General features: G+C 30.2%; 1 protein-coding gene across 1 annotated transcript; it reads left to right on the top strand.

Moving 5' to 3' along the window:
* The first annotated feature begins 1,111 nt into the window (after nucleotides 1–1,111).
* Nucleotides 1,112–11,989, top strand: LOC118199133 (uncharacterized). Its single transcript, XM_035370936.2, has 3 exons — nucleotides 1,112–1,267; nucleotides 7,667–7,993; nucleotides 11,888–11,989. Exons 1-2 carry the CDS (start codon nucleotides 1,256–1,258, stop codon nucleotides 7,982–7,984), a joined length of 330 nt encoding a protein of 109 aa, XP_035226827.1. The 5' UTR covers nucleotides 1,112–1,255; the 3' UTR covers nucleotides 7,985–7,993; nucleotides 11,888–11,989.
* Nucleotides 11,990–14,535: the final 2,546 nt, after the last annotated feature.

The following is a 14,535-nucleotide window of genomic DNA, read 5'->3' as shown; positions in this document are numbered from 1 at the left end:
ACACAAAATTCAATTCAGTGGCAAAATCAAAACCATATTTAAAACAGGATATCTTCTTTAGAACTTCTGATAGACAGCCTGGCATGCCGAAGATAAAATTGTTTCATTCCGTACACTGTTACCACTGCTTACTTTCAAATCGTTGAGTTTGTTAATAAAAAATTCATAAAAATTTTACAAAATATGCAATAGATAATAAAGTAAATATGAAATTCAAAATTCTTGCTTCCAGGAGCACTAGTACTACGTTATTCAAAATTTGATGTATATAGGTAACATCATTTTTTCACAATGAAAGAAACTTGCGTACATTCATGCAAATTCTTCATTATTTTATTTCTTTAAATATAATACAGAGCGCTAATATTTGGTGGCCACAATATGAAAAGTGATATCGCGTTTTTAGTGATTCAGTGCAAAATGCCTTTTCGAGACAAATGGATGAGTCCCGATGGATTATTTTGGGCTAATAATTTAGATAAAACAGCTCTTGGGGCATTTTAATGAACCACTTTCAATAATCACGAAAACTATTCTTCTTTACTTGAAATCTGTAAAGACTCATTAAACACTACGGCTTAATTATATTGTTTATCAGATACTAAATTATACGTAAGATGACAAAGTGTATTTTTGATAGCACTCAAATAAAAAAAATATTATAATAGATCTACAATTCATTTCCACTAGCAGCTTGTTGTGGAACTTGAAGAACTAGCAATTCTGGTGGACACAGAGAATTTTAATTGATAAGCCGAAATGCTCATTGAGCAGCATGGTACACATTTTATTATTGCAGTTTTGAAATAATGAATTATAAAGGAACTCCTAATCTTTTTAATAGTGTTTGAGCAGCTTTGTCATTTCTCTGCCCTTGAGGCTCTGATATATCATTTAAACTCACTCTGTACGAGCGCGCCTTTCTTAATCGGTGCTTGTATGACAGGTCCGTCTGCCATAATGAGAGAAATGTCAGGCAAAGACACTTAAAGTTTATGATGTAAGATGAGTGATGAAAACGGACGAGGGTATGTAAATGAAGTCGATAGTCAGAGGGTGCTCCTTTAAATCACTCTATCGAATTTGAAATCGAGATCAGGGTCTTGCTGGTCAGGTCATTCTGAGGGTGTGGCGAGTAAGCCTGGGGCATTTGCAGATAGGGCATATATATACTAAGCCGCTCTCATAGCGTCATTAATATTCAATCAAAGTTGGCATACTTTTTTTTACTACTGGATTTCACTTTTCGGTTAAAATGAAGACACTGGTGAGTAATTTCCTTGTATTCTTAATAAAATGAAGTGTTTTGTATGAATATTTTCATTAAAAGTGATATTGTTGTGGAATATATTATAGAATAATAACAGATATTTTATGAAGATACAGAAATTGCTGTTTACTTTCCTGAACCGAAAGATACTTTATTACGCTCTTACAATATTGAATCTCCTAAAATATTGTTATTTTTGACAAATATCAAGAGAAACTATATACCATTTTCTAATAATATAAAAAAAGCGGTATGCTTAGTTCAAAAACTAAATTTACATTTAACTCGTGCAATAATGCTTGTTAAAACTAAGTTTTCTTCAACATTCAGCCGACATCGTATAGAATACCTACATGTTACCTGGCGGTTTTAGACAAATGAAATATCACAATTATTGTATACTTTACCTAGACATTCTGTTTAATAACTGGTCAATAGACATATGCTGTTTACGCAAAATACGAGAAAAGGGTTATGATAAGGCTATTATTAAAAGACGTTCATTCCTCAAAAACACAAATGTTATTTTTAAAAATTAATGAAAGAGTGCTATTAAAATGTTTTTATTCAAAATACATAAAAAAGAAAGTTGTACGGAACGGCATTTTGAATTCACTTCATTACTTTTTTCACACAAAGACATTTCTTATTTCGGCACTTTGTTTTACACACACACTTCACGAATCTTTGGCCACTTGCAGCGGACTGACCTGATTAGAGGGAGAGTTTCGCTGTCAGGGATATCTTCAATTTTAAGCAAGTTCTTAGAGCACAAATGAACTGTGATCTCGTATATAATTATTTCAAAATTCCTTCGAAAATTCTAAATCGGTAAAAAACATCCTTTGTCACACTCATTATTATTATTATTGTACGAATTATTATATACTTTTCCTTGGCACCGTATATAATTTGTAGTTGTGTTTCATATTCTGCCAGTTTGTCATTTGGCATTCCATAGAATGTTTAAGCAATGTGTGAAATGTTTAATCGTTTCGTCCATTGGACCGGCCAGTTTACATCATTCTATAAAATCCCTAGTTATTTTGTAGAATGCCATATTTCATACTTTACCGGTCACAGATATATGACGACCGAAAGATATGTTAAAACAGCCTCCTTTTTTGCACAATTTCTTTTCTTCTGATGAGAAGGGCCTTGCATCTGTTACCGTTGAAATCCAAAGAATCTTACGCCAAACAAATGAATTAACATATACCCCAAACAGAAAGTTGCTGCTTTGCTTAATTTTATGTAATATAACGATGTTTCATGTTTCTTAAAATTAAACACATAAGTATATGTAAATAGCTTGCTCAAAGGAAGTTTTATAAATTCAGGCATGTTCTACCTTTTTTAATCAGTATGTATGTCTTTTCCTGTCCTCCTTTTTTCAGTACAGAAATTAAAACCTTTAATAAAATATGAGACGATTGAGATTTCAATGTCGCACTAGAAGGCTTGTTAAGATTTCATATGCTCTCGCTTAGCATCGCAGGTTGCCAGTCTGCCCTTGGGCTCATTCCTGTTAATCCAACTTTTTTTTTTTTGGGGGGGGGGTCTTTTTAGTTTTATTATTAAGCTTCTCTTTCTTCTCACTTCGCATACAGTTCAATAGCAAAATCCCAAAATTTTTAAAAGCAACTTAGCAGAGTATATGCAGAATTCTTGATACAGTGTTTAGTGCTGGCATACATTTTTCTCTTTTTTCAGTCTTGTCTCAATTCATCATATCAGTGTTCAGTTTTAGTAAGATGAACTACAAAAACCTTCTTCTCTTTTTTTTATTTATTTTCGGGCGTTTATTCATTAAATATAAGGCTCTTCGTACTTACGCCTCATAAATTTCAACACTAAAATCATAAAATATTTAATACAACGTATCTTCAGAATTCTCGACAGAGTGGTAGGGGTTGCCTTACACTTTTTTATATTCGCTATGTTATTTCTTCAAAAATTAGCCCCTCGAGCGGCCAGCCGCCTAAAATAGTTATCATAAAAGAGAAAAAAATATATAATTATTTTACAGAGTCCTGCTAGTGTAATTTCATTAAAAAAATTTAATATCTGTGATTGGATATCTCATAATTAACCTAAATCATATTAAAAAGTAGAAAAATATTAACTGTGTTTATTGCTTTTAGATCGCATAGTTCGCTCCTGAATAAATTTCCAGATCAAATCTGAAAGTTAAATATCTTAAGCTTTACTAAATAGCAACACGCTAGGGCGGGTAAAATAAAAGAATTCTGTTTCCGGCAATGGCAGTACATTGCTTTCAAACAGCCAAGTTTATTGATTAAAATTGAAAAATCTTACATTTTGCCGAATGGCAATAGCCTGGCACCATGACGATAAAAATATATAGATAAAAATGCCCCCAGGTAACTTCCTTTCCAACCAGAAATCAGATATTTTAACATCTACATCAATATCAGGTAGCCTACGGGTTCTCCTCTCATCAACATATGTAATTTAAAAATAGTACAGACAGAAAGCAAGAATTTTCTGGGAAATTGTTATTTAAACAACGAAAACAAAAACGTCAATAAGTAAATCAGAGAAAAAACATGTGTAAATAAAGGCCTGCGTCGTATAAATGAAATATTTATTATTAACATGAATAGGCATGAATCGAAACAGAAGTAAACTGGTATATAAATGTGAAAGACATGAGAAAGCCGAACGGTATTCAACTATTTAATTAGTTGTACTATTTAATTAGTTATACTATTTAATTAGTTAATTGTAGTACTAATTGTTTTTTACATGCTTATTTTAACGTACAGAACATAGCCACATTAAAGTGTAAATTAAGCTTTCTCTATAGCAAAATGAAAAAAATAATTCGGAGATGATAATCAAAGAGTTAGAAGTGTCAAAATGCATTTCTTTGTACCACTAAAGAAAATAGAGTTTACAGACACCTATAATTATGAAGTTCAATAGAGTTTGCTTATTGAATACAAGGCAAGTTATAAAGCCACTAAACATGAAAAAGTATAGAAAGAAGTTTGAGCATGAATTTCAGTTACATGAAAAGAAATTTGTTTCATGATACTTTTTTCTTTACTTACGGAATTATTATTATCAGATTCATTATTTATCTTCCGATATAGATTATTTATTTTCCTTCCAATAAATAAATAATATCATTTGCTTTCTCTCTCTGTATGTATGTGTGCGTAAGATAAAAAAATATGGAACTAGAAATTACTCATTTTAATTTGGGCACTTTCCTTTTCTAAAAATAGCAATAATTTTTTCTACTGCGCCACTGAAATCTAACCTGCATTATGTCATCTGCATTGCACAGAGCTCTTTGCCAATCACCTTCCAAAACCTGAAGAAAGAATTCCAGTGTTATATATAGGTCTTGCACTTTTCTACTCGCTCTTGCCTGGCTAGTTCCTGTATTGTCACTTCACTGTATATTCTGTTTTTTAAAAATGTGATAAGCGTATATAGCATTGTGGGGTGTTTGTCACAGCCATAGTGATGCAAAAATGAGAATATGTATCAGAGAAATTAATAATCAAGAAATAAAATTATGTGTGTTGATATCTACAAAGTATTCCTTGTCTGCAAGTTTTTTCTTTCTTCTGCTATGCAATTACGCCAGCTCCATCTATAACCATCGACTGTGATTGCAGTTATTTGTGTCTTCTCACACGCATTCCTAAATCAGTATATATATATATTGAAATTAATAATAAATAAAATAAAGCAATTCAAAAATTTATTTAATTCCGCAATCTTCCCCAAGAAACTACTTATCTGGATACGTACGCTCTTGTAACAAATTTCTTTTAATACTTAAAATATTTTTTTCACAATGCAACGATCTACAAATTATTAAAGACGTAATTCTTGATTACTGTAAATACAGACTTTCTAACTATTATACTAAACGCAAAATTTACATTAAAATAAATTTTCTCCATCCGCAGTTTGGCAAATTACTCTTCTAATCTAATTTTCCACAAATGTAAAGTTTTCTTCCCAGCTTTAGACACCAGAACAGTGGTTGCATTTAAATATTAAAAAAAAAAAAAAAAAAAAAAAAAAAAATTAGCAGCTTGCTAACTAACCACCATGAAATAGAAGAGCCAGCTGAATGACATTGCAAATTGCCTAAATTCAATCCATACGTATATGAACATTACCAGCACATAATTACTGGAAACGGATATCATTCAAATCATGCAACTTAAAAAGCGCACGAGTTATGGAATAAAATATAGACCAGTAAGATACGTCAACAAAAATTACTCTTACAAAAATTTAGAAAACAGTATCAACGAATTTATTGCTAAGACCAGCTATCAGCTTAATTTGCCTATTGATACCTTTTTAAAATGGGAAGATGAAATCCCTAAGCAAATTAATATTGAACTAAAACCAGTAAAATTTCAAATTCAATTAAATTGGTCTGAACTGCTGTCAACTATTAAGAATTTAAAACAATTATTCACTATTACCAAAATGGATAAAGCAAATAATAACTTTAGCATAATATGAAAACTTCTTTACACAACTGCTATTAATAAAGAACTTTTTAACGACAATACTTAAAAATTAGCAAACCCTGCAGAAACCTCTATAATTAACAGAATTAAAACTTTTAATAAAAAACTCAAAATCTCTATAAGTCCAAGGCACAGCAGATTTATCAACCTGTTTGCTCTTCCCAAATTCCATAAAACACCTTTAAAATTCAGATTCATTGCAACAATAATTACAAGACTATGTTTTTGCTCTTAAAAAAAATTTAAGTTAATCTTCAATGCTTGTAACACTGAACATAATTATTGCTGTATCATCAATAATAACACTCCTGTCATTGATACTGTTCAGTCTATCGGCATACAAAATATTAACTGCTTTGACTTTGCAAATAGTAACTGCTATGACCTCGCTTCCATTAGAAGAAATTTAGACTAGCCTTCTTGATCCGCCTAAACTCTTTCTTGCTATGCTCACAGTTATAGACTTTAATAGATGAAAAATCTTCCTTAAATGCACTAGTTTTAATAGCTACACTAAATTTCAAAATCAATATTTTAAGCAATTTAGAGGAATACCGATGGGAACGCACACTAATATATCCATTTGTAACCTCTTTCTATTCATTAAGGAACTTACCGGCAACACGATTTAATTTACTAAGCCCATACTTACAGATATATAGATGATCTTATTACTTTTAATAATTTTAACGAGATTGAAACTTCAGAAATTTATCCAGAGTGCCTTACTCTTAATAAAACTAATACTTCACAGTCGACTATCTAGCTCCTCAAATAACTAATTATAGAAAGATTCTACTGTATGAACAACTTCAATTTGGTTACCTCTTAGAGGCATTCACAAGGTACATTCTCATGATCAGTTGGTTTTGCACGTTGCTTAGCCGTCTGTAGTGCAAAAACTCAATGAAGAGGTTGCTGAGCTGAGTCCATTGTTCGCAGAGCATAATAGTATAAAATTAGGCTGGCCATTCCTTTCTATAAATATCATTTTTGTATGAAATCATCATAAACTATCCTTAAGTGAAGTTAAAGTCTAACAAAAGTTTTCCACACAAATTAGCTTCTAGTCTAAGCAAGGTTTATTAATTGTTTAACGTAAAGTACGCGAGTGCTATTTGTATAAGATAGTCTAAAATTTCATGTTTCAAATGTTCACACATAGCAATGTCATGCTATGTGTAACTTAAAGCCATAAAGAGCACTAACCCACCATCTTCAAAGAGAGCTCATTAACAAAAATGTGTTGAATCCTTATCGGTTCCATACCTCCTTTAAATGAAATGATAATAACCAGACCTCTTTATACAAAATGTAGTATAATGACTCTAACTTATTAGTATACCTTATTGCATAAAGGTTTCGCCTTGTTCTCTGAAATAAAATTTAAACGAATAATATTTTATACATCTCTGTCGATAAATATCAGTAAAAGGTTTTTGAGTTGAGCTAATTAAAATTTTAAACATGCTTTTAACAAGAAGGAAGACACAAAAATTCGAAATTTTAGTGGAAAAAAACTTCAAGGAAAAAAAAAAAGAACTAGAAACAAATACTTTGTAATGAATTATCAAAATATTCCACACTCTTATTAGTTCAAAGAAATGACTAAATGATTTTTGATTGATTAAGCCACTGATTTATTTGAGATCTTTATGTTAAAAGACATGAGTAGTATTTTGCTATATATCTTAATGATTGTTAAGTTGATTTTCTGATTCAAATTTTATTCAGCATTTGCATTTAACTAATTTTCACAAAATGACCATTATTGAGATCTAACTTCAGCAAATTAAAACAATATATTTAAACTCATGTCCAATATAAAAGTAATCTCTCAACTAAAATATATTGATATTTTTTTCAGGTGGTGTTTCTGTGTTTTTTTGCTCTATCATGCGCTTCCATATATAAAGTACCAGTTGTGAAAACCGTAGTTGTGAAAACAATTCCTGTTCATCATCTGGAATACGACGATATCCCATCTCATAGTTACGTTGCTGTTCCATCCAAAAGTTACTCTGCAGTTCAAAGTCTTGGACATCCTGCACTTTTGGGATACCATTACCCAGTTAAAAAGTATACAGTGTCCTATCCCAGTGGAATATATTATGGACCTCATGGGCCAGGCATTTATGATCCAAAGTTCCATGACGAATTGGAGCAAGCATACTACAGAGGTTGAATATGTAAGGTAAAAAAGTTTCTTCTTAATTTTTCAGTTTTATTGCAGTGATCAATAAATAGTACATACAAAAAAATTACATCGCCCTTAAATGTGCTGCTAGTTGAGTTGTATGTCTCCTGCTGCTTCGATGACTTTATTTTTTTTTTAAATTGGCAATGGATCAAGAGAATATTTGCTGAACCTTAATTTTTGAAGATATACGCGCGCTCTCCTCTACATTGACGAAAAAAGAAAATTATATATTTCTATATTTTAAAGAAAATTTTATAAATTATATATATAAATAATTTATTCTTCATGTTTTTGAACTTCCATAATGCAGATGTAAATCTAAAAAAATTTTAATATATTTATTATAACCTACACTTAGAGTTCCATTTCAGTATTTTATTAAATACTTAAGCCATATATTTATTCGAACACATATGACTTTAAGTTTATCATGACCGTCAAATGCAGCGATTAAGAGAGATTTTTTTTACAAAATACAAAATGTATTTTCTTCCTTCATTAGTATTTCATGTTTCTTGTAAACGAAGACATAGAACATGAATGCATGGCACCATTCCATTCAGATAAATGAATACACCTCAATTTTCAATAGCTCAGAATATTAGTATATAAATTATAACATATGTATATAATATGCATATAGTTTTACAGGCAGCCTTAGGAATTTAGATACAGCTATCCAAACAAGGATTCTTTTCGGAGCGATATAAGACTAAACGCAATAAAGTAAAAAAAAAAAAAAAAAAAAGAGAGTGGTTTAAATTACTGCATCAAAACGTGCAATAATTATTTGCTTAAGGAGTAAGGATAACCTTCGTGGAAAACTTTCTATAACAAGTGACCCTCTGCACGTTACACAAGGATTCATACCTTATACTACCAATCAGTTTGCTGGGATCGAGTTAAATAACCATTATAGCTTAACGTGATCCATTCAGCCTCTGGTTTTTGGTTTGGTTTATTTAATTATGGCAAAGCACAGTAGGGCTATCTGCCTAAGGGGAGGGATGCCTTCGTGGAGGACTTTCTAAGGAAAACTGACTCGTATACACGTTACACATGGGGAAAACCACGAAAACGCCCATGCAGCCAGCCCTTTCACGAGATTCGAACCTCGGATCGAACTACCAGTGTTCAGCAACTTTACCGTTCGGCCGCTGGTGGGCATTCAGCCACTGGTGAGCGAACATAAGGAAAGCTCTTGCAATAACATGCTGTTCTGTTCGTTTCTTCAAGAAGTGGTGAATAAATTACAAGTCTATATATTATATATGCCGAAATCATGCATCATATAATTAAGTACATCAAATGTATATATTTAAGACTACATTAAATGAATCTATATAGAGTATATTTTAATTTCTTCTACGCTTTGTGCTGAGAAAATTAAAAAATGCCTGAAACATATTCTTCATGAACCTAAGAATACTCATTCTAAAGAATACTCATCAAATACAAAATTCATTTATTGTCAGAAGAGGAACAACTGACAATAAAAATATTTTCTCTCTCCACACTTTTCTAATATCGTCAAGCATTTTCGAAAAGAACAAATTTAGAATTAAATACAGTCAGAAATTTATAGGAAACATATTGACACCAGTAGAACTCGAAAAACTTGGAATTATTATGTAAAATATTAAAAAATATCAAATATTCAAAACTTCTATGAAGAAAATGAAATTGAACACTTTTCCCCCTAATACATCTTTTCTGATTTTGCTTATAGAAGTCATAAGAGAAAAGAATTTCGGAATGAACGTTTGGAATAAACGCACTCAGTTACTTTAAGGAAGAATCTTTCTATTCTTTTATTATATGTATTAAAATCTAATGTTGGTTCAGTAAAATTGCTCACATGCAACGTTTCTCAATCATTCATATTTTCGCTACAGTTAAGCAAAATATAAAAATATTTCTACATGTGTTTTTAAAAATCATAAAACATTTCTGAATTTATAATGCATATAAACTCACTTTCATATTATACAAGATCTAGGATCTACCGTCTAATTCCTTGAAACCTCGCTTAAGTTACAATTAAATTTGTGCGTAGATACAATTATGTATTCAGGATGAAATGTTTACAATTTTCGCTTCCAAATGCATTTCATATCTCACATATACTCAAGTCAGGAAATAATACTAACATGTCAAAATTACAGTCGAATTAGAAAAATATATGAATATTTCTCTAAATTCTATACATTTGTTTTGGAACACTTATTATAAATACCTTCATTTAAACATTTAATATTTTTATTTCGGCATCACAACTAAATTTTGAAGCACAAAACTTAAAAGTAGGTAATATCATCATATTTCACACAAAAATATTTTTCTTGAAAACAATTTCTTATCCATAACATCTTGAACATTTGGAAAATGTTATCTGCTTTTATATTTCTTTAATGGCTTCAAGTTCCTGGATTTTCAAGTATTTTATTTAAGCACTATACTTACATTGCATTTTAAATACTCCGAATCAGATTTTACACTCAGTTGTTAGTTGATTTAATAAATTTGTTGTATATTTCGAAGATTCAGCTTTAACTGTATTTTACATGAGAAATTTTGAAAGGTTGTTCATATGTGTATGTAAATATTCTTCAAGCTTGGAGAACTTCAGGAATTTTATAAATTTACAAGCCCGAAAAATAATAAAAAAGAAAATTATTATGAAAATGTTTGATAGCAAGTGTCCAAAAGTGATTATTCTGCTATTCTTCTATTGTTCTCGAAAAAATAAGCATTTGATCCTCGATCTTTGGTAGACCAGTAAATTCGGTGTAAGAGACAAGATCAGACACTCACTTAAGAGTTTTAAGAAATTGCATACATACAAAAACTAATCACTCTGTATATAAAAGAATTATTTCTTCCAATCAGCTAGACACTAAAATATAACACATATCATGTTTCAATATCTGCCGAACCTCTTTCGAGACGTAAGATTATACTAACTTCATTTAATTTCATTTTTGCTTAGAAATCTGATCTCAGTATAACTCAAAATTATGAGCCTAATACTGAGGATGGGTTTTTAAATAAATATTTATATAAATCTTGGTTTAAAACTCCATCACTGTTTGCAACCACAAAATAAATAAAAAAATTGAACAATTTATGAAAAATTGCAACAATTTGTTAAATGAGTTTTATTTTAAATTAAGTTAAATTTTCGATTTATCGAATGATGAAAATATACAAAATCCGCAATGACTAATTTGATTGTAAATGAGGGTCTTATGAGCAAAGCTCAACAGTGAATAAGATAAGGCTGTGTCGAAATCTAGAATTATCGATGTATATTAATGCGTTATCACAAGTATGCGTGCAAAATTTTAAGAACAGCATCGCAGTAGAAGGAGTCAAAGGTTTTGACTCAAACAAATGAATAAACAAATACGGAAACCAAGCTAACAGCAAATTTTTAAATGACTAATTTCGAGCTATAACAATTCAATTTAAAATGAATTTTATTTCAGTCTGTGTTAGTTTTATTAATAATAAATTTCTTTTTCTTCGAGTTTGAGAAAACCTAAATATATTATATTAAACGTCTAATTATCGTCTGAATTTGCTATTCCGTCCTAACGTACGTAAAAAAACTTAGAAAAATAAAAACAAAGTAGAAAAATTTTTCTACGTACTATTAAAACTCCTAACAATATAAAACATTTAGCTTTTATTGATATATATTCGTTTTATTTTTGATGAAGCAATGTAGTTTTTAGTAACAGGTTTGGACACTGACTGATAGGATTCATCTCGTATTGGTCATACCTTTTACTGATTCAGATAAATAATCAGAAACTTCTAAACAATACTAGCATTTCTTCTTATGTTTTCTTAAAATTGTAATAATACATTCTTTTTCATTTTCAGGTTAAAGTCAGGAATTTTCATCTGAATTCGATGTATGTATCTAAGTTTATTTCCAAGAGCTGTAAATAGATTACAATAAACTTGTCCTGTTTGTTTTCTAAATGGTCTGTTTAATCTGTTATTATGCTTGTATATATAATCATTTGAGGAGATAGCTTTAGAAATCTTTTAGAGACTCAAATCTGTATTTTTAAATCATAATTTTCTCTCATAATAGTTTCTTCAGGATTCTGACATGTCGTGAAGAAAACTGAATTTCAAAACTGTTGAAAATGATGAATACGTTATAATAAGTTTTAATCATATAATATATAATACATAGCAGATTTGAAAATGTTCATCAGTATAATTTAATAAACAATTTATGTTATGGAAATAAATTCAAGTTACTCTGAAACAACTTTAATATCTATAACTTGATTATTCAGTCAATTTTCCATTATACAAGACGAGACATTAGTTAATTTCAAGTAAAGCAGCAGAATATGTTTCAATTTATAGAGCTCATCATCCATAAAAAATGCACATATAATTAAATTTTATTTACTCTAAATGAAGTTTTATTGTAAAACTTAACTTTCTTACAAGTAACACTTTGTATTTTACCTCTGTGTTAGAATTTTCTTTAAAGTTAGTTTTAGACACATGAAATAATGCAATTAGATAAAAAGTTAGAACCAAAATACTAGTTCAAAATACTAATTTTAGTTACGGTTAAACCACCAGAGTATTTCCCCCAAGTCATGAGATGAAAATACAGTTACATACATACAGTTTCTCTATAGTTAAAGCTACATTTTTAAGTAGGCAAAATAATGTAGTTAACTAAACAGTTAGAAAACAAATAATAGTTCAAAAGTCCAGTACGGCGAGCATGTCCTCAAGAAGCAAAAGAGTTCTCCCAATGTTCGGTGCACAATGGAATGAGCACATCTGAACCTTCTGACATTTCACTAAATATGTTGATTCGTTTCTGAGCTTCGATGACAGAAGGACTGATTACGGGATCATTCCTAAACATTCGCCAAGTGCTATTTTTACTTCCTTGTACGAAGTAAAAAGGAAGTATTGTAATCACGAAAAGTTTCAGGCAACATATTTCAACGAAAATATTCATTTTCACCGCTATCGAATGCAATTTAACGATGTTTTTGCGTGATATCTGTACGTAAGGACAGAATAAAAGACTCTTTTCCTCCAAAAAAATTATAAAACTGCTTTAAAATGAATTCTGAAGAGAATTTTTCGTGGCATCTGTACGAACGTATGTACGTACGTATCTCGCATAACTCAAAAACGAGTAGCCTCAGAACTTTGAAATTTGGTATATAGGACTGCTATAACATGTAGATGTTCACCTCGTATTTTGGTTGCAATTGGCTGCACCAAACGTATATAAATATATTTATATATATATCCACTTTGTTACCCGGCTCAGTGATCTCAGTTTCTTTACTCTTATATGTTTGTAAATTGTACATTTCTTGCTTTAAAAATGATTGAATTATGTTGTTCTTATCTTCCAGTTAAGGTTTTTATGCCTTTCATAATTCTGGAAGCAATATTTGTACAATTATCAACAATTTAAAAGCTGTTTAAGTGCGGTTAAGTTTTAAATAACATGGCGGACATATTAGTTTACATTTGAAACAGCAGGATTGTAGATTTGTTGCCAATCTAGACAGACTAAGCTTCGCAACACAAAAATAAAGCCTTCATTTATTATTGCGAATTAAATCATGCTTAATCCTTTCTGGAATTTTTTCGAGGAAATAAGTGTTTAAGATTTACTTCGTAATTTTTAATGCAGATATTTTGAGTTTTTATGTAGTTTTGCCTTGTCGCGAAGTGAGAACTGAATTAATTGAATGAGAAATATTAAATCGTCTGTGAAAAACTGTTTGTTTTCTGTTTTGTTTGCTTAATTTCTTTCATACATCGTTTTAGCTTTATTTTATCTGAATAGGACACGTGGCAACGATATTTCTTCAAATGATATAAATTTTGTGCATTCAGAGTGTCGTTATAGTAAACAAATATAGTGAATTTTAAAGAGTGCATTTATTCTATTGTGGTTTATGCGCTGTCGACGAAGTAGATTTAATTCAATCCAATCAGTTTAAACGAAATTCAAGGAAAAAATGCGTATAATTTAATATGTCATGCAGTGTACACATCAGATTTTTTTCTATGAGACCACGCGGGAAGTCTAAGCTTAACTGCCCACATGCGTGTGGAACACATAAAAATTCGCTGCCTTTACGAGGTCTTCTATGGGTTAAAGCAATTAAAAAACTAGAAACTAATTTTCAAACCTAACTGTTTTTAAGAAGATTCTAAGCAAAAGGTTGATTCCATAACTCGTTTTGGTAATTCATTCCATCGTTCAAAACAAGCTACTAAATGCAAACATAGATTGTGATGACCGTAGCAATATTATATACCAAATTCCATATTGAGCCAAATGATATTCTGACAAGTTTTTCTAGCAAATTTATCAAAACCTTTGGAAATTTTAAATTTTGTGATATTACTAAATGTTGCAAAGTAGTTTTCCGTTTTTCAAGAATTGTATTTGATAGTAATAAATAATACTTCTTTTCTAACTCTTCATGAAACTAGTTTACTTCTTTTTACTTTAAAATTTT

This window comes from Stegodyphus dumicola, chromosome 5 (assembly GCF_044657685.1).
Source record: "Stegodyphus dumicola isolate Sdum_Otavi_A_Nest chromosome 5, ASM4465768v1".
NCBI classification, from domain to species: domain Eukaryota; kingdom Metazoa; phylum Arthropoda; class Arachnida; order Araneae; family Eresidae; genus Stegodyphus; species Stegodyphus dumicola.
This window is presented reverse-complemented; position numbering and strand designations above follow the sequence as displayed.